The sequence below is a fragment of the Camarhynchus parvulus genome, chromosome 6 (assembly GCF_901933205.1).
Source record: "Camarhynchus parvulus chromosome 6, STF_HiC, whole genome shotgun sequence".
Lineage (NCBI taxonomy): Eukaryota > Metazoa > Chordata > Aves > Passeriformes > Thraupidae > Camarhynchus > Camarhynchus parvulus.
In genome coordinates, this window is record NC_044576.1 from 20,154,342 (window position 1) to 20,177,704 (window position 23,363).

At 37.6% G+C, this 23,363-nt stretch overlaps 1 protein-coding gene across 1 annotated transcript; it reads right to left on the bottom strand.

Annotated features, from left to right (window-relative positions):
• Window positions 1-1,620: 1,620 nt before the first annotated feature.
• Window positions 1,621-23,163, bottom strand: LOC115905190. The gene is made up of 12 exons (XM_030951313.1): window positions 22,957-23,163; window positions 22,050-22,126; window positions 16,283-16,358; window positions 12,777-12,908; window positions 11,797-11,920; window positions 9,548-9,608; window positions 9,399-9,445; window positions 8,885-8,960; window positions 7,919-8,020; window positions 6,457-7,368; window positions 5,513-5,623; window positions 1,621-4,366 (listed from the first exon to the last, which is right to left on the bottom strand). The coding sequence occupies exons 1-12, from the start codon at window positions 23,161-23,163 to the stop codon at window positions 4,054-4,056; spliced, it is 2,238 nt and encodes a 745-aa protein (XP_030807173.1). The 3' UTR covers window positions 1,621-4,053.
• Window positions 23,164-23,363: the final 200 nt, after the last annotated feature.

Sequence of the window (23,363 nt, forward strand, 5' to 3'; positions counted from 1 at the left end):
ACAGCTCAGAATACCCAGATAAGAAGTTGCCAGGAACTCCTCATCCAGCATGCGTCCTCTTTTTATACCAGTAATCCTTCAGCAGCTTTTTACACTTGCACCTTTTGCACGTTTCTTCCCTCACACTTGTGACTCTCTTCTCCTGACACTTGCATTTTCATTTTCCCTCCTTCATTTTTCTTTTTTAAAACAATTCTTTTCCTGTTCTTTCCCCACAACTCCTGCACTGTCTTCTCATCTCAGGAGGACAAAGAATCAAGTTGCTTCCTCACCTGGGTAATTTTTGTCATCTGTTTTTCTGGCTCCCCACAAGAGGAAGAAAAGGAGCTGCTAGTTTGGTAATTGCTGTCCACTGGAACCATTAAGGCACAGTCTGCTGACAACTGGAGCAAGTAACAGTCAGCCTGGAGAGGAAACAAGCTCTAGTGGTTGGTGACAGCATGGAAGCTATTGCTTTTAGTTTGCACACACATTTTAAATAAACTGCTCTTCACAGCAGCCAAGGATTCCTATCCCCTTGCTAAACCCCAGATGGGGATACCTTCCTTCTTTTCTCAGCACTGAGCAGGTTCTTAGGCCACAAATGACCTTTGGGTGCCTGCATTTCTGGATGCTTCACATAAGACATTTTAAGAAAGAATGGATCTTCTTTGAGAAGATGTTGCTCAGGTCACTGAACTGCTGGTCCCAGCACACTGGTTGTAGCAGTGCCCTCCAGGTTCGATGGGTAACATCACTGATCATTTTTGCACACACAAAGAGAAAGCCTGCAGCTTGCTAGCAGTTACTTCAGAGCAAATAAGCAGGGAAGGATCCCAATTACACTTGTGGCTTCTTGTAGGTCATTTACCTTTTGCCTCAGCTGAGAGAAAAAACAATCACATGCAAACCTTTCTAGCCCTTTTATAGGTAACCTTGTTCTTCACACAGAATGCTGTACACTGTAGATTTCTACATATAAATTTAGTTGAATCCTTGTGTCCTGGTTTCCTGTTGGAGCTGACCTCTCCTTTTCCCAAGGCATTCTTGGGAATCAGCCTTCTGCACAGAGCTCATATGAACTTTCAGGGTTTTCCAGGAATCACCTGAACATTTCCTAGCTCAGGATGATCACAGCTCAAGGCAAGCTGACATGAAGGCTTCACCATCTGATAAAAATCCAATGAAAACCTGACTTCAGGACAGCAACAGAAAAGTTTTCTGAGAGTTCAGTTCAACAGTTATATATATTAGAACTGTTACAACTTCATTAAATAATTTTGTGCTCAGTCTGGATTTTCTGTATTCTTGTGTTTTCTTCAAAACTTCACACTCAGGGCAGTGGGAAACCAACACTATCTGGCTTTTTATGCTCTGTGATACAGCAACAGCTAGTTCGGTTTGCTGAGAACATACACAAAAGAGACCAGCAAAATCTTATGACCTTTTTGTACAACTGTGAAATAAATAAAAGTATTGTGTTTTAGTTATGAGTGCTGCTGTAACAGATTATTCCCTTAAAAAACAAGAAACATTTAATTTCATTCTCTACCATGTGAATTTAATTAGCAATTAAATAGTACAGATGTGAACACACAGTGATGAACCAATCTGTGGAATTTGAGATAAATGTCAACTGGAGTTCGTAATACATTATGTGGGCTTCGTTCTGTATAATTCCATCAGGAACAATAGGGTGGAGAGCCTTATCCTAAATTATAAATAAATAAATACACAAACAAAACTATATCTATTTCCATATAGTCTTCTCAAAACCACTTGTGGAAACATCATGTCTAACAATATTCCCTGAAGACAGACATTCAACATAGGCAGGAAAGTGACATTTGTTTTGTTAGATAACAGAATTGCACCACCTGGTTGTTTGCACCTGAACCCTCAAAGGGTCCTGCAGGAACTGACAAGGGCTGGTAAGAGCTGCTGCTGATCTTGACTTCTTATGCCATGTTTCTTCTTCATTGAGCCTTCCACTGCAGCAGGTCTCCAGTCTGAAGTAGTAAAAGGATTGACTCTAGGGTCACTGCAATCCTAAATAACAAACCCCAAAACAAAAATACAAATGGGCAAATGTTTTCTGCTCTTTATTCACTTTATGAATACTGCATACATAGTAGGAAAAAACCTCAAACAAATGCTTGTAATAGCAGTCTGTAATTCTTGAGTTCCTGCTGGAAAATGCCAGGAAGGGTGTTTTTTGTTGATTTTTTAAAAGAATCTATAGTAGCCCATGTTGCAGATCTTTCTTGCTTCCAAATAAAGAAGTGTAGATAAAGATTCTCATCTTACAGCTCAAGTTTTAAAAAAAAAGGGAAGGCAAGTGAAGGAACAAATGCCTTTTCATAACATTTAGTGTTCAGTTCCACAACTGGTTTATATAGACAGGGCTTAATTCCTGAGACCACATGAATGAAGCTCACCATCAGATTTGATGGCAAATACAATTTAATGGGAAATACAAAGCTGCTGTGAAAATGAGAAAACTATTTACTTTGTACAATGAACAAAGCCAAAGTTGTTCTACCAGTTGCACAGGCAATGAAGCATTTGCAGTATGAATTTATACCCATGGAGTCCTTTGACTAGGGGAACTGTTTGCATGTGTTACCAAACAACAGGAGTTACAAGATACTCCAATCTAGTTCTTGTTTAGTACAGAACCACGAATTCAGAAATCTGGGTTTTATGACATCACTAAAAGCCAAAAAAGAAAACTTTTCTGGGTTTTGGTACATACACTTTTTTTTCCAGTTTTCTAGCGTATACCTAGACCCTCTTGCTCTCTTGCTTGATGCTTTAAAGCTTTGCTTTTAAGGCAGTGTCTTAACTGTATGACTTAAGTAGCATTGCATTGAATAATTTTAATATAATGCTCTACCTTTGTCCTTATTTATTGTGATGCCCTTTCAAGTATTACTTCATTAAAATGTAATAGTAATGAAAAATGTAGGTATTTTAATTTACCTAAGTGCTATAGTAATACTGTTTTCCATCCTAGGGAATGATTTCCTTATCCATAGTAGGAGTTCTTGGTGCTACTGAGCAGCTACTGGCATAAATTCAGTTACTGTTTGTTGCACAACCTTTGTGAGAGCCACAGGCACTTCAGGAGACTGTTCAATACATGACCATTAAAAGGAGCTCACCTGAACAAGTTTGCTGTTCTGATTACATTGCTCTGCTGTAAGAAGAAACTAGTAAACAACAGAACTGAGGAGTAGGGCAGGTGTGACTGACAAACAAGGAGGTGTAAGTACATGGGCACCAGTGCCCTTGGCCAGTCGAGACAGTGAAGCTGACATACATGACCTACCTTCCTTAGGATTTGTTGCTGAGAAACTGGTGAAATTTACCTGCAGTGGGCTATTCTGAAACATAGATAACCTAAGGGATCAGGAAAAAAATACACAATCAGGATGAGATATTGCAATTACCGAAAAGCAAGTTTGACATTTAGAATATTCAAATTCCACTTGTTTACATGTTCTTAGCAATCTGGGAAAAATTCTGCTATGAAAAAGAATGCAACTAGGCCAGTTCAGTGGATAGTACAGATTATATGGAAGTAAACTGTGGTGCTGCAGTGACTTTTAGCAGTAATTCAAAGTTCTGTTTTCAAAACTGTACATAACCTGGCTTCATTAATTTCTAAGTATTATCCCTATAATTTCAATGCTAGTCTACCTGATAGTGCAGTGTTTTATTATGCATCTGGAAATCACATATATTTTAAAGAACTGCAAAACAAAAAACAAACACAGTCACTCAGAAAGTTGTTTGTTTTAAGGGGTTATTTCTTTCAGGGTTGCAATTTTACTAAAAGGAAGGACTGCTTTAATTCCATGTGTACAGAGACATTGTCTCCACTGACACTTAACAAATACAGCCTAATAAATTCAAAGAACCAAATATCAGTAGAAGCTAATCTTACAATAGAGATCTGTTCTTTACTACTGAAAGTTTCATTTAACTAATTTGCTTAAAAAAAAATTGGTCCACATACAAAATAAAATGGGTAAAAGTAATTCTAAGCTGAGCAAACACTGTCCTTTTTATTCAGTTCCAGTTGTAGCGGTCTCTTGGTGGTAAATCATAATGGGATCTCTCATCCTCTTCAGGTCCACAGTCTAGTGGCAGACCATAATTGTAATCAACTGTTACAACTGCTAATCTTTTACTTTGTTCCATGCCACTGGTAGTTTCACCCTGAAAAGGCTTTCTTTCATAGTCTATTGAACTATCTTCTTGGTGTATGGATGAAGATGGGTGCATTGTTCGTGAAGAGTATGGTGCAAATCTGTTTTTTCCTCTATGAAATTCCTCTGAGGGATGCACTCTCCTATTGTCTTCAGGACAATGTGGTCGATTACTGCAAGAACAAATATGAACAGTGAAATTCATAGAAATAAAGCAGTTGATTTATTGTTGATGGCCACCACTAGAAATTAACTGTGTCTAACACTGAAAGAACAATTCGAACCCTCATTCTCATTTTTATCCCCTGAAATTAAAATCCTCTCTATGGATACTGCAAACTTGTTTGCATTAATTTTCCAATTCTAGTGATTAAAATTACAACTCTTTACAGTAAGTAATTCTACTATAGCAAATTTTGTTTCAAGTGCTGTTTACAATTAAAATTACCTGTTTAGTGGTAAGATATCCTTATCTTTACCTAGAGATCGTTTTTTTCCTAAGTCCATGTTTTCATTTTTGTGTACAATACGTAACAATAGCTGTCTAGTACACAGCCTCAACAGGCAAGAATGTATTCTGGAAAATATTTTAATTATTAATTTTTCTGCAATAGAAGACTCACTCTCCTATAAAATACATACAGAATGGTCTAAAAAATGCAGATACTGTGTGTGTGTATATATATATATTTCAATTCTGTTTACTTTCAAATACCTTCTTACTTGGTAAAGTAAGTGGTGTATAAAGCCAATTCAAAACAATCTTTAAAATTTTAAAATCTTCTCCCTTACTGAACCATAGATTCACTCAGACTGGAAAGGATCTCTAGAAGTAGCTAGGGTCACTCAAACTAAGTCTCATTAGAAGAGTTTGTACAGGGGCTATGTCCATTCTTAAAGGATGTGGGACAATGGCTCTGGCCAACCCAGTTCAGTGTCTGCCCATCCTGCACAGTAAAAGTCAGCTCGTTGTACACAGCACTTAAGAGTTAAATACAGCATCTGTGCTTTGCTTTTTTGCTCACTGACACTTGATTTTCATATTATGTAGTTCATTAGCTTGAACTGTGCTTGCCATGTCAATGATTATGTCAGGGATTCACACAATAATAACACTCAAAACTCAGTATCAGTGGACCACAAATTAGTCACATTTAGTTGCTCAGTGCTCAGATCCAGTGGGTTAAACTGCATTTAAGCAAAAAATATTAACACAGATTTTTACACTGTGCAGTTAATTTGTATTTCTTAGCTAGGAAACAGGGGGAGTAATACAACAAAGGTAAATCAGAAAACAATGTATAATATCTGATACTTACCTGTAATTTCTGTTAAAGTCATCATTATCAGACCCGTAATCTCTGTGAAGTGAAGGAGATGAGGAGAAATGAGGTTCTGGTACATTTTCGTGGGAAGGAAAGGACTGACTTCTGCAAATGACCAAAAGAATTTCATGTTAAGAAGACTGCCAACAGTTGTAAGATTTGGGGAAAAAAATACACATCAAATGAAATAAAATATTTTTTCTTTTAATAAAGATTACTTAAAATTTTAATAAAAATTGTAATAATTTTAATACCTCAAAATAAAATTTGTAATAATTTAATACCTCAAAATCATATGCTTCACTGTAATAACATTCTCTGTTTTAGCTGTACAATAGAACAAATTAAATCAAACTTAACTAGTCCAACGAATCTGAAACACATTCTGCATTATTAAAAGTATTTTGAAACATGTCAGAACCCAATAGGTTTATTAGTAAGTGATGTATGTATCTGTGAGAATATAATGCAAGTTCTGAAGCAGATTTCTAACAAATTATTAACTCATGGAATAAACAAAGGCAAATCAAACTTCCTTGTAGCACTCTTGTTTATCTGTGTTTGGCTGAGGGCATAAATAAAATTCCATATCCTCTTTTGTCCAGAGGACTTCTTTTTAAGCATAAGTTTCTGTACAAAACAAAGTGGGACAAGAGTTTTGTTTCAAGCTGACTAAAAGGCAAAGGAAACACAAATTTTACAGCACAACCTTCTAATAAAGGAAACACTGGCTTTTGAAGCTGCAACACTCCAGCTTATATCTAACTCTAAGTCAAGTAAGTCAAAACGAGAAAAGTTAATGAACTGATCATTTATATAGAAAAAGGATGACTGATTTTTAAAAAAATAACTTAAAACAATACTTCATTTAAGTTAAAACTGCTGAGGTTTACACTTTTATTCTCTATTTCTGTTTGTACAGCTCAAGGATGCTTTACCTGTCTGAACACCATTCATGCGGCAAGTCATTGTGACCTGGATGATCATGAAAAGGTCTTGGTCTTTGCCCGTGCCCTTTATTACCATAATCAAAATCTTTTGATTGAGTCTGTTCCTGTAAGCCATCATAAGGCTGAGGGTCATGAAAAGGTCTGCACCTTTGTCCAGGACCTTTATTATCATAATCTTTCAGCTGCATCTCTGTTTTTAAGTCATTACGAGGCTGGTGATCATTGAAAGGTCTCAACCTCTGCCCACGACCCCTCTTAAGAAATTCAAAATCTCTCAATTGCATCTGTGATTGCAACCCATCACGTGACTCATAGTCATGAAAGGATCTTAGTCTTTTGCCAGGACCTCTACTGGCAGAATCCAATTCTTTTAACTGCATTTGAGTCTGAAATTCATCATGAGATTGGTGGTCATGGAACAGTTTTCGCCTCTGGCCACGGCCCCTGCCACCGAAATCAAAATCCTTTGACTGCCTGTCTTCCTGGAAATCATTAGGAGATGGATGGTCAGGAAAGGATCTCTGCCTCTGTTCCCGTCCTCTGCTGAAGTCAAAAGACTGTCTGTCTGCTTGCAAATCATCATGAAACTGGTGCCCATGAAAAGGTCTTAAACTCTGTCCATGTCCCTTGCTACTGAAGTCTAGGTCCTTCAGCTGCGGGTCTTCTTGATAATCATCATAAAACTGGTGATCAGTAAAGGCTCTTTGTTCTGGTCCCCTATTGTAGTCCCAATTTCTCATCTGCACTGATGCTCTTAATTCATCCTGAGTTTGATGCTCATGAAATGGTCTTCGTCTTTGTCCAGGCCCCTTATTAACGAAGTCAAAATCTCGCAATTGCATCTGTCCTTGCAAATCATTGTGAGTGTGGTCATCATAAATTCTTAATCTTTTCCCAGACCTGTTAAGAAGTATTGAATATCATACTTAAAAGTGCTACAAGTCATTAATGAAAACAATTCATTTTTAACCGAGAATTTACATGAAAGACCTTCATCAAATATGAAGGTATCAAAATTATTAATAATCTAAACTGTATGTAAGATTATAAAACCAGTGTTAAAGCAGAAGCTGTGACATTCAATTGTAATTCTACAGTACTTGTTAAACAGGCAAAACCAGTGATTCAAAATTAATTAAAAATAAGTGCAGACTATTGTAGAATAATGAAGAAGGACAGGGAAAGTAAAACTGAATTTTCCTAAGTGAACTAATTACTTACAGACTTCTAACAGCATACATTCCCTTTCTTATCCATATCTTGTTGCTGTTTTGTCAAATTCTGTAAATACATTTTACATGGGTAGGCTAAATTAATAAAATCTCTTTTGAGTATCTATGGTATTTTCAATAAGAAACAATTATTTTCCATTGTGGCTTTTTTGTGGGTTTTTTGTTTTTGGTCGGTTGGTTTTTTGTTTTGTTTTGAATTCCATTTTTCAGCCTATTACCCCTGAAAATCTTCATTTGGGAACCGCTCTACAGATCCTTCCATTGCATGTGGTGGTGGGATAATATCTTCATCTGCATCCCATACATCCATTCCAAGGTTACTAAGGGGGAAAAAAAATCTCACATAAGCTTCCTTTTTTAAAGCATACTACTGACAGAGAAAAAACCCACTTGCATAAAATTCTTCAGTTCTGAATGACAGAAATTTTATGTTAAGTAAAATTTACAGACAACTCAGAAAATACTAATCTTGTAAATTTATTTTAAAAATCTGACATGACTCCAGCTTAATCCTGCACAGACTATGAAACAACAATAAGGGCAAAACAAAGGACCTTCAGCTAATCGAAAAAGAAACTAATCACTCAGTATTAATTTTAAAATCCATTTACTGCTACAAGGCATCACTGGCACAAGTACCTTAGGAAGATGTAAAGGTTGGCTGCTCTTAGGAGACGATGATAAGCATAACATTCTTAAACATCAGAAATACAACTACTGTGAACAGAGGGGACAAGAACAATGTTCCACTTTCCTCTATTTTTTTATTCTTAAAACCGTTCTACTATTTTTTTAATATCTTGTTCTACAGTGCCAACAACAGCAGACAGATCACAGAACTTACAAAGGCATCTTAGCAGTAGCTCCTTTCAGCTTCTGAGAGAATGCAGACTCAATACACTCGTCACAGTATGATAAAAGCACAACAACATTCAGTAGTAGCTGTCAGATTAAAAACCATCTTTCGAACCATATACATTGAAAATATGAACAAAGAACACTGCACTTCATGTTATTCATCTGAGAATACACAAACAACAACACATTGTTTTACATCAATGTGTAGTTTCATATTAGAGGTTTAAGAGGGAATTAATTTTGGCTTAGGACTGGAAATGAACATTTTAAAATGCCAGGAGACACACTGGAAGATCTCAAGCACACAACTAAAAGCTTTTGCTCACCTTCGCATCGGCTGCGTCCTGAGATCTGTGAGATACACAAGGCCATCCATGCGGTGACCTCTGGCATCACCAAAAGCTAGAGAAAAAGAAATACAGTCTCATGAAATGTGGTCAAACTGAGCCACAAAAATGTGAAAGGCAAGTTTCTGTTCCATATGAGATGCTGAATTTGAAACAATTCTAACTTGGTATTAAATATTTCAGCAAGCTGGCATCATTGCAGCATTTTTTAAAAAGACCCCTGAAACTAGTAGTCATAGCAAACTATGAGTGAAAACTCTTTCAAGTAAAAATAAAAAATTTAAGCAGCTAAAACATACTCCTCCTATCCTGTCAATCTGCTATTGCTCAAGTCCTGCCTGGAATAGAATCAACAGTTGGCTATAAAATCTTCTATATAAGTCAGCACATGCAATTACTGAAAAGATACTAAAATAGAATTGTTGTATTTGTGAGTTTTTAGTAATTGTGAAGTACAATCTGACATGTGCCTTAGTTCAAAATATATACCTACCCTGAATTGCTGCCTCTGGATCCCAGCCTTCAACATCTATAAGATACCTGAAGAAAAATATGACTATGTTATTGTCCCAAAGGGAACAGAGAGTAATATAAGGATCCTACTTTTTGTGAAGAATAATTTCTGCTTTCACAGAGCCTTACCTACATATAAGATAGCCAGTTCTATTAATTCCGTTAGTACAGTGCACGCCAATGAGTTTCTCTGTCAAAAAAGCAGAGTCTTTAATAGTCCAGAAAGTGAAATTAATAGAAAGCTAACACAACTTTTTAAAAAAAAAAAAAGTCTCTGCTTTTCTAGCAAAGTAATAATAAATAATGCTTGCTATTTACAAATTCTGCTGTCATGCCTGTAAAACAAGAGACACGTCCAGACAAGACATATGTCCTCTCCATGCTGGATCTCTAGCAGCTGTTAGCTCACTACTTCCAAACTTGTGATGGCTGAGATTGACTCTGCACAATGTAGAAAAAAAGAAAGAGTGATGGCAGGTAAAGCACCTAATCTCAGCCACTGCAGTAACAGGAGAAAAAGAATAAAATATGGGTTTGAAAGCAAATCACAACAAGCAAATGTAGAACTGAGGAACTTAACTTACACATAATGCACTTGAAAGTATATGAAAAGCTTAGGAGTATAATACATGGAGGAAAAAAGGATCAGTAATCTCTACAGAAATATTTTTAAAAAATATTATTGACCAAAGGCTAAAAAGCAGAATAACTTACTGTTGCTAGAGTGTTTCAAATGAGAGAAACAGGGAAACTCTAATACAGTCATGCAAGGCACTGGTAAAACCTCACCCAGACTATTTATATTCATATTGAAAGGTAATGAAAAACAAACAAGTTCAAAAAAAATATATATAAAGGGCTACTATGTTGGTCATAAAAGAAGGAAGTTTGTCTTAGTGTGTAAAACCAAATCTGAGATACTGAATGTAATAGTGGGGACAGAGAACAACAATACTTAAAGTGCAAAGCTGGTAGAAGAATAAATGTATAACTGATTAAGTTTTAGGCTAGATTTTTGAAGAAAAATTAACATCAGAAGAACAAAGTTTTGGCAGAGGCAGTACTGACAGATGGTCTTTGAAACAGGACACTGATAAACTTCTGAATGACATAAAATATAACAGACAAAATGTGCTTGCCACAGATCACGACAGTCGAATTGCCACGGAAGTTCATTACAAGTTGATGTCTAACAATTCAAACACTAAAAAAGAACCACCTTCTTAAAAAGTATTCATAAAAGGAATTCTGAGATATTTTAGGGATTATCTAAAACAGAGGCCAAATTACAAGGAGGAAAGCTTTCTCAAGGCAGAAGTTACATAAACTCTGCCAAAATGCCCTTACAAAAAAGCACTAGATCCAACCCAAAAGAAAACTAATAATCACCAGGTAATTTCCTTAAGCCAAAAAAGAGCAAAGGAAGAACATACAAACTAACTTCCTGAGCAAGGACAACAGCTTTTTCTTATACTTTTTCATCTTCCCAGTAGTTCTAATTCAGGCTCTCATATCTGAAATTAAGGTCAGAACTTTTTCATAAAACAGTTGATCACCCACAGGAAGACCCTGGCTTTGCTTTGCAGTAAAAACTGTATGCACTTGGGCAGTTAATCTCTACTTTCTCAAAGAAAATGCCAAAGGAACCACAGCAAACATCACAAAAAGGCCTGAAAGAATGGTCCATGATTATTTGATAAACAAACAGATAAAATCTGCCTAATCTGCCCACTACCAAAAGAAGTGGGAAGTTTAAAGCTACAAACACACTATAGCAAAACACACTAAATTATTTTCACAAAAAGCACCTTATCTAGTCTCAGCAAGAACTGTCCTGTTGCACAGACACTGAAATAGCAGCACAGCCACACTGTGGAAACACTGACACCAGGTCTGTAATCAGATTTTCAAGAACTGTTCAGATCTGAGGGCAATAATGGACTCCCAAGGCAAAGAACACTACATCAGACTAAATGGACTGAAGCTGCTCACACAGATCAGTGCCCAGTGCTATTTCAAACATCCACCAAGGGCTGGCAGCTCCAACACTCAGCTGATGGTAAACAATTGGGTCACACAGAGGAAGGCCTTGCTGCAGTTACTTTGACACCTAACACAAATGTAACACTACTAGGAAGCACATTTAAGTTACCAGTCATTTTTGAAAAAAAAGACTTTTTGATTGAAAAAAAAGATACATAGTGGTTTGCATAATGGATCTTATCATGATAATAAAGTGGAAAGCGCTGCAAAAAGCCCAAGCCCAAGATCCCTGGTGTCCCATGTTTTATTGAATATTGAAATTAGTAAATGACACGGTTAGTACTGAAATAAAATTTTGGTGAGTTTTTTTTACAACACAGGATGCTGATATTTACCATTTCCTGCATTTTCCCAAAGGAATTTTCTGACCCACTTTTTGAACTGTAGGATAGTAGCATTATCAGGGACTTCCAGTCCAACAGTATAAAGTTTCTTATACTGCACACTTTTAGGTAAATCCTAACAAAAAAAAAAGAAAAAAGCAATGGTAAAAAATACTGAAATCTTGCAACAATGAGAAACCTTAAGCAGTATCTAACATAATGACAATGTAAACCAGTTGTTCAAATCCTCAATAGGAACTGAAAACAATCTTGACACAATTTTATAGAAATAAAACTCTCAGAAACTACTACTTATATTTCTACATTAAAGACCAGTAAGAAGGAACAGTTCCTACATAAGATATATTTTATAATCCCTGCTAATAAGGCTGCACATTAACTAAGGGAGCAGTTTCTTGGCATTCCATTCTAACCCATTTTACAATTATTAGCAGTATTTGTCATTCCTACCCACAGTCATGTACATACAAATTCACTCCCTTAATGCCTAGAGCCCATGTGCATACAAAGATTTGCATTCTGATATAACACTGTCATTTATTCTCCTTTTCAAAAGGATGCTGATTAATCACAATTGTTTGAACCATCCGGGCAAAAACTTTTAAATTGATAAAGTAGTTTAAAAATATACACCTTCTTAAGTGGATTCCACTGAGGATGAGTAAAAAGAACCACCCAGGAATAAATGAGAATATCTTCAAGATACAGGACATAACTCTTCTGCACTTTTTGTGCAGTGCCTGGCACTGAAGTCTTCATCCATTACTGAGTTACCATCATACAAATCACCCGTAAATGCAACTAGCTGGGAGAATGAGCTATTTCCTCTGCAATAAAACATTTATTTTCTATTGGAGACATAAAAGTAGTCTCGATAGCTTGTCTATTCCAATTCAAGGTAAGAAAATGTGTAAACACTTTAAAACAAAAGTTGCAGTAACTATTTTACATTTTTGTTAGGCTTTTGTTACCTTAACTTCATAGTATCGTGTGGTGTATGTTAAATCAATAATTAATCCAAGCTCTACATTTAGGGCTTTCATTGCAGCAATTAAGTCTTTTGGTGTAAATTTCTGGGTTGGGGTAAGCCTCTGGTTAATTGCCTAAAAAGAAAATTAAAAAGAAATATATTCTTTTTACATTCCAATAGTAAGACATTTGTAATATTCAGCTGTTTTAATTAGTACTAGGAAACATCAATATTTAAAAGAGAGTGCTTAATTATCAGAACCACATCCATGTATTATACAGGTAAGAGGAACCAAAAAGAAAGCAAAAATTTATGTATTCCTATTTAGATAAAAATGCAAGGCAATGTGAGCATTTCTGCTTGTATAGTGTTAACAAACATTATTAAAATTAGCTATAACTTGACAGACACAAAAATTCTGAAAACTGCAGCATGTATATATTGATTTTTATATAACTAAACACACCAAAAAGCAAAACACTACAATCTACTTCCCCCAAATTTTGTCCTGCACAGTAACTCAAAACTAGAAGTGTATTTCATATAAAACATAAGAAATTGTGATACAGAGTTCATTTCTAAAGGTTTAACTTTCTTCCCACAAATGTTGTGCAGACATTTTTATCCCTCCTTCATCTCTTGACAGAGTGTACTTGCAGATCATTTAGCACTGGGGAATATTAAATAAGACCAAATATCGTGACTAAGAAAGCTGTGTGTTGGTGGATAATGAATAATTCATTTCATTTGACAAACAGTGAGAAAAATGTTTACTCACCCTATTGTAGCTGTGGTTTTTGAAATGTGTTCTTCACTTTAGGTATGAAAATGCCTCATATACTCAAGACTGGATTTTCTCTGAACAGTGCACTTGTCCATTGTGAGAGCCTTTTGACACAGGCTCAGCCAGAACCAATAAAGACAGTGGCAAAAGATGCAGCAGCCTCAACCACCTGTCAGTTCCTTTGTCAACAAGAAATTCAAGCAGACTGGACTCAGAACTATTGGAAAGGAAGGCAGCCACAGACCACATACTTCTTAGAACCACAGATGCTATAGGGTAACTAACCATTCCTTCTTTTGACTGTACAGATTCTAATGTAAAATGCTAGCAAGCACTTGAGTCTGGAAATAGAGACAGGAAAATGAAGTAAAGAATAAATAGCAGGGCAGTCATATCAGAGCTGGTATGTGATTAGGAAGCTTGAGCTGAAAGGAGGAGGAGGACAGAAAGGAAGGAATAAAGTATTCAGTCCTATGTATTTCAGACACCAGTGCATTGCTGAAAAAAGCGGATGTTGTAGAAATTTAAACAAAATGAACATGAGTCAGTTATGTCACTGCTACTCAGCAGTGACTCTTAGTCCAATCTGAAGCTGAACTCAACTTTGAGGTGACAAAGGTGAATCTACAAAAGGTCTATGGTAGAATATTAAAGAATTTTTACTATATGACATGACAGAAACTGAGGAGAAATGTAATTTACAAAAATAAGGTATCTCCAAACATATTGATTAAGTAGACAGTTATATGTGTTATGAAACACTATGTTTTAAAAGGCTTGCTGGAATTTTCTGAAAAACTCCTGTTGACTATTCAGTAGTTTAGGTGTTTAATAGGGCTTTGAGAATGTGAGAAATCGGAACCAATTCTAAAAATCCTCCTAATGGCATGGGAAAGAACTTGCTCAATTCTTACTACACTACAATGTTACTTTTAGCATTATAATGGTGATGTGAAAGGAAAGACAGAAAATCCTTCCAACTAAACATATGATCTTTACTAACAGCACATTTTCTAAGACAACAACCCTGTATCTTCAAATACTGAAAATACGTTGTCTCCCTTTGGGAGAAATCATCAATCAAGTTCCTAATACGCAACAAAGAAGCAAACTGCTGCATATTTAAGAGGTCTGTTCCACCAATTTAAGAAATAATAGGACTTCCAAAAAACTACAACCAATCAGGTCTTCAGCATTTTCAGACAGATTTACTGACCACCTCTCAAAGACATCACAGGTTAGCCAGTCACACATTTCATGTGTGTTCTGCCACAAACTCCATGACCACCAAGCACACAGTCTCTGGCAGACTTGTCATTCTTCTGTCTTTCATAGCTGAGACTGAACAAACTGAAGGGACAGAAATGTTACAGATTTTGCATCCTTGGGTACCAGACTTTAAGTCCGGACAAGACAGCTTCCCAGAACACAGATCTATGCCCCTGTGAGATCAGTAGGACAGGAAATGAGTAACAGGCTGATGTGGAGTGGTCCTTGTGACAAGAGCAAAGAAGCCAATTATAACTCTACTGGATTTTATATTCACAGCTTGATTTGTTGACTGGCAGTCTTGGTGGAAAATCACACAACTGCTGTACAATCCATCCACATCTTGGAGAACATGACATGTTAAGTATGAGATCCTTGGTGTCCAAGGAACCAAACCATCATCCCAAAGCTGTAAAAGCAGCTGCAGGAAGCAAATCCTGCATTTCACTTCAGTTATTCCTAATAAAACTGAACTGAGTGGTGACTGAAAACATAATGGGTAGTATACACAAAAGAACCAGAATTTTTGTGTATGAATACTAGAGAGCAATCGGAAGACAAAAGCTTAGACAGAACATTTCCCTTTAACTGCTAGAGTTATGTCAGATCACTGTACTTTCTTTAAAAGTGCTTGGAAACTTTTATTTTCTCTGTATCTAAAGCAAGGACTTGTACAAGTCAATTTATGCAGCACTTGTTCTGTTTGCCCTTCTGTATAAATTAACACTAATTTGCCCTATGCCTCCAAAAAGGCCTAGGCACTAAAGAACTGAACAGTCTCTACAAGACAACCTCCACCTATTGTAGAAACAAAGAATTTAAAGATTTAACTCAGTGTATTTAATAGCTTAGGATGGCACTTCATGCTAGCAAGACTCTAAAGGAAATACTAATAAAAGTACTTCATAAACTAATTAATTAGTAAAATAGGAGAAACCTATGAAGACTTCTTTTTTAGCTATAATAAATTCCCACCAGATCACTGAAGCTTTTCGCTTATGAAATTGCCAATTTGGATCTATAATTTTAAGTTCTGCAGTGGCTGGTGTCCTTCAACAAGTGCTTAATTTCCATAAAATTATACTTTGGCTTACATTGCCTAGACTGTTATTCATATAATAAACTCTTCCATATGATTTTCTTAAAACAGCCATGAAAAGATATTTAATAAGATTATTAATTTAGGCACTTAATAGTGATCAAATGAAGTATGCTGTTTGATTTAGAAGCTTGATTATTTTTAAAAGATAAATAAAAAGAGTAACATCAGAAATAAAGAAAAATAAGAAAAAATATAGAATATTATTTTTAAAAGCCAGATGGTTGAAAGGCTTAAATCTGAATAAATTATTTTTTTTAAAACTTCCTTGAAATTTGCATGTATAGTCATACTATTCTTTATTGCTTTTGCAGTTTATCTAATACAGCCAGTTTGCAGTTACTTTTATACATACCCCTTTTAAAGGTACTTTGAATGCAATAAATCTCGTTCCTGGTATAGGCTGTCCAACTGGTGTCAAACTCCGCCATCTGTAAGGAAAGAAATATTACATTTTAAAGATTTTCAAGTTGCATGATTTGACAGAAGACACCTGCAGCACAAAGCACATAAAAATTGCTGTTATCATAAGGTATAATTAGGTCCCCAAATTTGCAACTATTCCATGAAGAAGTTTCAAAGTATCATCAGGATGCTTGAAATGAGTCTTTTTCCTTCCTTCTTCTTCAACTTCCAGAAAATTCCTCTCCTCAAAATGGCAGGGTAACATTTACAAACAAGTAGCACCAATATATAGCAAAACAGATGTGTAAGGTTCAACAGGTAAAAATGTATTGTTGTAGTTGGTGGGTGTTTTTCAACCTGACTGAATCAAACGCCTTAAAAAAAGTTGCCATAGGCACACATCAATCATTTAATTGACAATGAAATGCAAAATTTATGTTCATTAACAATACAGATAATCTGTATATTCCAAAAATGTTTCCTTTGTAATATGCTTCTTTTTCAAAGAAACACTCTTGATTAAACTTTCTCTCACCATTTTGAAAAATACAGAGAATATTCCATCACAACAAAACCTATCACAAATCACCAATAAGAAGACTTGTTACAACATTCAAAACACCCGTAATTCCAAAACCAAAGAGTACAGTATGCACAAGTTCTACATTCTGGTGAAAAAACTCTCCATATATAATATTTCAGAGATTTCAGTTTTTAAAAAAGGATGAAAAGCATTATCTGAAGAGGAAAACAAGTTAATCAGCAGATCAATTTTACCTTCAATGAGGTAACTTTCTAAACTTAGAACTATTATTTCCTCTTCTTCTGCAAGTGCAAATTGTCTCTATAACCTAACAACATGCAGCTGGATGACTTAAAATCTACACAGGCTTTTTGCATTTTTGGCTAACACCTCAACTATTAAGATACAAAACATTTCCCCAAGATTCTTTAACACTGGTGTTCATTCCCTTGCAATTTTCTGAATTAATGCTTAAATTAATCTCTCCCTTTGAAGGGAGCATCCAACAGCTTTCTGATGTTCATAAAACAACACCATTTAATGAAATAAACCAAATACGTAATTTTAAAATGTTCTAACCACTGAATACTTTCCTTGTTCACAATTCCTGTATTGGATCATAAAAAAATCAGAAGTTGGCTGGAAAAATTCTCAATGATAATATCTATAATTATGTTTGTCATATTATATAAATAACAACATCACCATTCAGAGATGCTTGGAAGTAACAAAGGAAACAAAGCAGGGTGACTGAAGTGTATTTGATATTAACAACCACATAACAATCTCCTACAGACATGTCTTTAGCACTAACTTCTCTCTGTAATCTTCATCATGAGGCAAAGAACAGATCAAGGCTCACAGTGCAGACATACAGGTGCTTAGTTTAATGGACAATAAATGAAGGAACAAAGGAGTAATAACAACTCATCATTAGGAAGGCTGCTGTAAACAGCTGGTCTGTAGAAGGCTGATACAAGGAGAGAAAGTGTAAGGGCAGGCTAGAGATGAGATCATCAAGAGCTGTTTCAAATAAAACTTTTACTAAATTCTAATTTTTTTTACAGGATAAGTCTTCTTAAATGAATTTTCAAGTTTGTAAACCCTGGTGTCTGGTAGCTTTATGCTTGCTGTGAAGTATGAAAACAAATCTGAGACTATGTTCCATTTACTCCTATTTAAGAGATGTAAATTGTACATGAATCAATTAAGATCAGAAATTCAGTGCTGTTTTAACCTGCTTTCTCTTGGAAATCTATGAGCGGAAATAAACCATAATTATTATAGATAGGAGCATTTAAAAGTCAAAAAGAAAGTATCAAAAAAGGCCTTTCAAATCTTATTTTCTTTAATTAACAATGTAAAAAAGGCTTTGTAAAAATTCCGAACTTTTTTAATATTTGGGGATTTACAGAACAATACCCCAGGATTACCCAATTTATTGTCAGACCTTAATAAACCTGGGGTTTTATTCTCTTGTATTTAAAGCCATTTCAATCCTCCCAGAAAAAAAAATCTGCACAATCAGCAAGAAACTCAAAAGCTGCTGACAGCTCTATGGTAGAAAATGAGCAGAAGGCACTTTTCATTAAAAAACATAAAGGGTATGTGTTCCATGTTATCTTTAAAATGGTATTTTAAAAGGAAATTTCAGCACACTGCTGCAGAACTAAAAATAAAACCAGCAGATTGAAATTAACCAAAGATTAGCTAAGGAAATAAATTTACATTTGTTCTGTTCTCAACAAAGGAAGATGGTTGGGAATTAAAACTGGCCTGGACTAATGAAAGTCAAACTTTTACAGAGTAAGTATAGATAAAGGCAGAATGATCCAAGGTTATGATCTGCAGGTGGTCACATAAACAGGAATTACAGGAGCAAAGCCTTAACTAAGCATTTTAGCAAGTATGAATGAGACTTGTGACACATGGTTTGTGTTCTGCTTGAACAGAGTAGAAGCAAGAAAGGCAGGAGTCAGAGGTGTTATCACAAGAGTTGGCACCATAATTATCCCTGTACCAGTGACTAAGAGCTACAGAGGCTTGAGTGAAAACCAGGCTGGACATGAAGAAACTGACTGATTATGGATTACATCCAGCTGCATATTTTATCTGCTTTGGCTTTAAAATTTTAACAGAGCCAGATGTGGAACAAATTTTTTTTCTCATAATTTATTTTAACATTGTTAAGGTCATATGGAAGCTTTAATTTCCAGTAAAATGTTCTGGTTTAGAACCGATTCATTGTAAGATTTACTTTTACAACTACTGTCACCTCTAGCAAGACCATTTAGAAAATACTACTTGGAACCTCTCTTCCTTTTTTTTGGCTACAGACACTGCATGATATACATGCAGCCTGATTTTCCAAGTGACTTCCATACCTCTATAGACACCAGATTCAAAATTGATGATAGGAAGCACTTTTACAAATAAAATATCATCCTTCTCTCCCACTCACTGTTGAACATGCACAATCCCTTATGCCACAGTATTTAATATTCCTGTCTAAATGAAAATGCTGATGCTTTAAGTCTGGACAGAAAAAAATCAGTTAAAGAAGCATGTTTATGGTGTATTGGCAAAAATAATTCAGCTTTGCCCTTCTAACAAAAAGACCCCACTCAGTATTTTTATACTATTCAAGGGAAACTTGCCAGAAAGTGACATTTCTGCAGATGCTCTTCAGAACTGAATTGGAGTTTATGTAATACACACAGCAGGATTTTGGATGCTGAAGCACAAATGAGTATAAATTTGTAAAAACATCATAGTATTTTATGACTTGTTAGGCAGCTTGGACTGTCTGGTTCTTCACTAAAACATCAGAGTATACAACTACTGAAGGTTAAAACCATTTCAGACACTGTGAAGAACCAGAATTTGACTCCATGTGGAAACTGGAGCGCAAGGAGTCACATGAACCTCTCTTTTACACTACTGTCTCATTTTGCTACAAAATTACTTCACCAGCACCGTTTTGTAGGTTTGAGACTCCAACAGACAGTACACCATAGCTCTGCTCCAAGACATTAGTGGAAAAAAGAAATATAATTTTCTTTATCATAGAATGGCTTGGGTTGGAATAAGCCTTAAATATCCTCTAGTTGCAACTCTCCTGTCACAGGAAGGGACACCTTCCACTAGACCAGGGTGCTCAAAGACCCATCCAACCAGCCTTGAAAACTCACAGGGAAGGGCACCCAGAATTTCCGTGCATCACAATCTTTATAGTGAAAAATTTCTTCCTTACATCTGAGGTAAACCTCTTCAACTTTAAAGTCATTACCCCTTGTCCTAAAAAAAGGTTCACCATTTCTTGTTTAGTTGCACTATTCCTACTTACTACCTTAACTGAAACCCCTAATTTATTGTATTGCTTGAATTAGCATAATGAAGTCTGGATTAAAAGTATTAAAAACTGAGGCACTAACAGGAAGACAAAAGATGCCAGTATTTAGTGTCACTCTCCTTATCTCTTGCAGTACCATTAAACCAAAAGAGTTAAGAGTATTGCTATTACAACATGGAGATTGAGGTTGTGTTTCCACAGTTGACACTTGTCCTTATGCTCCAGGCTACACAATCCTACTTTCGCCAACACCTATTTATGGGGCCAGTAAATTGCATATGCAGGATGACCTAGACTCAAACTTGTCTCCTTAAGCCCCTTCCAGGATTCACTTCTATGTCTTCCTGGCTTACTTAACTGACAGTGAACTGACACTGAACATGCTGTGCTAGCACAAGGGTGACATCCACATCCTGATGCATGAGACTGAGGGGCTGACAAGGCCTTCAACTTCATTACTGTTACTGTGGATGTCTAACTTTATTTCTTAGCAGTATAAAAACTATCTGGAGAAGTTGAAAGCACTTCAGTATCAGGCACTTTGTCAAAAGGTAACACTAACTTTATAACCAAATATTTGACAGTAGCTGTTTCTCTCCCTGAAAGGTGTTAGTTTCCAATTGTAGAAGTCAAAAGTAGCATCCACGGATTCTTCCATAGTTAAGAAATCCATGTAATCTCAAAGCTTCTCTAGTTCAAATGCGAGGGGGGGATAAGAAAGGAGAAACAAGCACCTGATTCTCAAAGCTTTAGTAGCAATTTCCAAGGATGAAGAAAGCAAGGACAATTGTTTTCCAATTTCTGAATCGCTGCTTAAAAACTAACCCACTTTAGCTCACATCTAACATGTAACCGAAATTTCATAGAAATTTTCAGAGAAAGACATGTTTAAACAGCTTTTTTTAAAGTTTATTCTAATTTTAATCCTTGAGCTTGTCAGCCATGCAACTCTTCTGCTTCTTTACTTTTTAAATTCCCTTCATCTTTTGTTTCTATTCACTGGTTTTTGGCCCAACAAATATTACAGGAGCGCATGTTTTTTGTATCTTATTGCTCCTCCTAAGAATGCTCTTAATAAACCTACTTAACACTCCCCCTGAAACCAGCATAATGTAATTCTTTCCTCAAATAACATATAAACTGCAAGTTATTGCCCCATTACAGTGTGCCTTTATATCTCAGCATACCCTCCTATCAAAAAAGTTTGTACTGATGCCATCAAGAACACATGAATTAAAACTCTTTTAATTTGGACTTCTTTTCTTGTGCTTTATTAAGAGCTGAAGAGTAGAACTGTATCTGTTTTAAATGACATCATTCTGTGGTCCACATATGCACTCCCAATCAAGTCATTACAAGGCCTGTATAGTGCATTTGGAATAATTTGGGATTATTTTTGTTGATACAACATTTCTGTCGTCCTCTTGTTAGAAACAAAACCACGAGATGTTTCTGGATCTGAATTCACAAAAGTATTCCTTGATCTTGTGCATGCAACCACCTGCTCCCATCTTATCAACTCTTCGGCCATTCCTAGTAGCAAACACAAGTAGCCTGAAGTATGGACTAGCCTCCCATTTCCCAAGTAAACATACACTTGGGGGTAAAAAGATTAGGAAGAAGGAACTGTGTGCGGCCGATGAAGGAGAAGTGTTCACAGGCTGAGCATTATACTCACCTGGGGAATGAATGGCTGGGCTGTTGCTGTCTTGGAGAAGATACCTACCTTAACCTGTCTGTAGGTGGTGAAGGTGCTTGAGGCAAGAAAGCGCTTGGGGCAGTCAGTGCCCCTCTCTGTGGGATGCCCGCTCCTGCCTCTTGCTTAGTGTGAGGGATACTTACCCATCAGGGATAGTGTTCTTCTTTACCATGCTGAAAGCAGGAGCAGGCAGAGCAGGAGGCAGCGGTGAAAGTGGGCACTGCAGCAAAGGAGAGAGAACCGCGCAGTTAACACGGTGCTAATCTCTTTCTCCATCAGTGGGCCTTTGCATAGGGCTGAGTCTCAAGTAAAACAAACCAAGCAGACAGCTGAGGCTTGAAGCTGTCCTGAACAAGTTCTGCACCTCGCAAGCTAGCCTATTTCTCCACTGCTACAGCACGACAAGAGGTAAAGACAACTCACCTCTCCTCTCCAGGTGATCACAAGAAAGAGAGAGGAGAGGCGGCAGGTTTCTCTGTAACTCTGGCAGCAGCGCTGCAGGTACGAAGATCTTCCTGGCAGTACCTTCTGTCCCACTCTGCGGCTCGGAGCCGTCTATTCCGCCCTTGCTCTCCCAGTTAGAACCCGTCTCAAGGAGAACCTCCAAGTAGCTGCAAGAGGCGAGGCCGGCACCTCAGCAATGGAAGGACCATCACCTGCTCCCCCCTAACCTACACCGGTCCGACCCCGCTGGACGCCGGGCGCCCGCCGACCTTGGGGGGTCCGGGCTGGGGAGGGCGAGGGGAGCGGCCCCCATGGCCCCGCTGCACGGATGACGCTGATGAGGCTGCACCTCACAGCCGCATGTCCCCGGGGCAGGACCGGCGGCGGGGCCGGCCCAGTGCTCGACAGCGGCTGAGCTCGGGGCAGGACAAACAAGAGACCGGGGCGGGGGGAGATCGCGGCCCGGCTGCGGGGGGCGGGCAGGAGGCTGTGGAGGGAGGCGGGCGGGCTGTGAGGGGAAGGGCGCGGGCTGCACACGGTGACAGGGAAGAGCCCGTGCGGCTGCGGGGCGGGGCGGAGAGGAGCGGGGCTGCGGGCGGCCCGTACCCGGACAGGATTTCCCTGGCGGAGGAAGGAAAGGCTGGTGCGACACAGAACCTTCCCGAAAGGGCCGCGACTACGCCTGCGCGGCGGCGGCGGGGCGGGGAGGGGGGCGGAGCGCGGCCAATGGGGCGAGGGGCGGTGGCGGCTCCGCGCGTGCGCGGGGCGGGGCGCGGAGGGGCCGGGCCGGGCCGGGCCCTGGGAGAGCCGCATCCTCGGGAGTGGCCGTGGGGGGTTGTTCTCCGGCTGGGTGTGTGGAAATACACCAGCTCCAGTAGTCAAGGATGTGCAAGTGATGTCGATTTAAAAAGCAGCTAATAATCTGTCTTGCTTAAGCCAATTTTAAAAGTTCTTGAAATTCGTTATTGCCGTGTACTCCTGCACGCCGCTCTGAGGTGGTGTCTGTGGGAGGC

What these genes read in the sequence shown, in the direction of transcription:
- LOC115905190 (XM_030951313.1), bottom strand. Translation starts at nt 23,163, where the DNA reads ATGCGGCTCTCCCAGGGCCCGGCCCGGCCCGGCCCCTCCGCGCCCCGC. An exon ending in TCCAGAGGCAGCAATTCAGG is followed by an intron (nt 8,961 to 9,398) that starts GTAGGTATATAT and finishes CTTTTTCTCTAG; the next exon opens with CTTTTGGTGATGCCAGAGGT. An exon ending in CATGAATGGTGTTCAGACAG is followed by an intron (nt 5,624 to 6,456) that starts GTAAAGCATCCT and finishes GGTCATTTGCAG; the next exon opens with AAGTCAGTCCTTTCCTTCCC.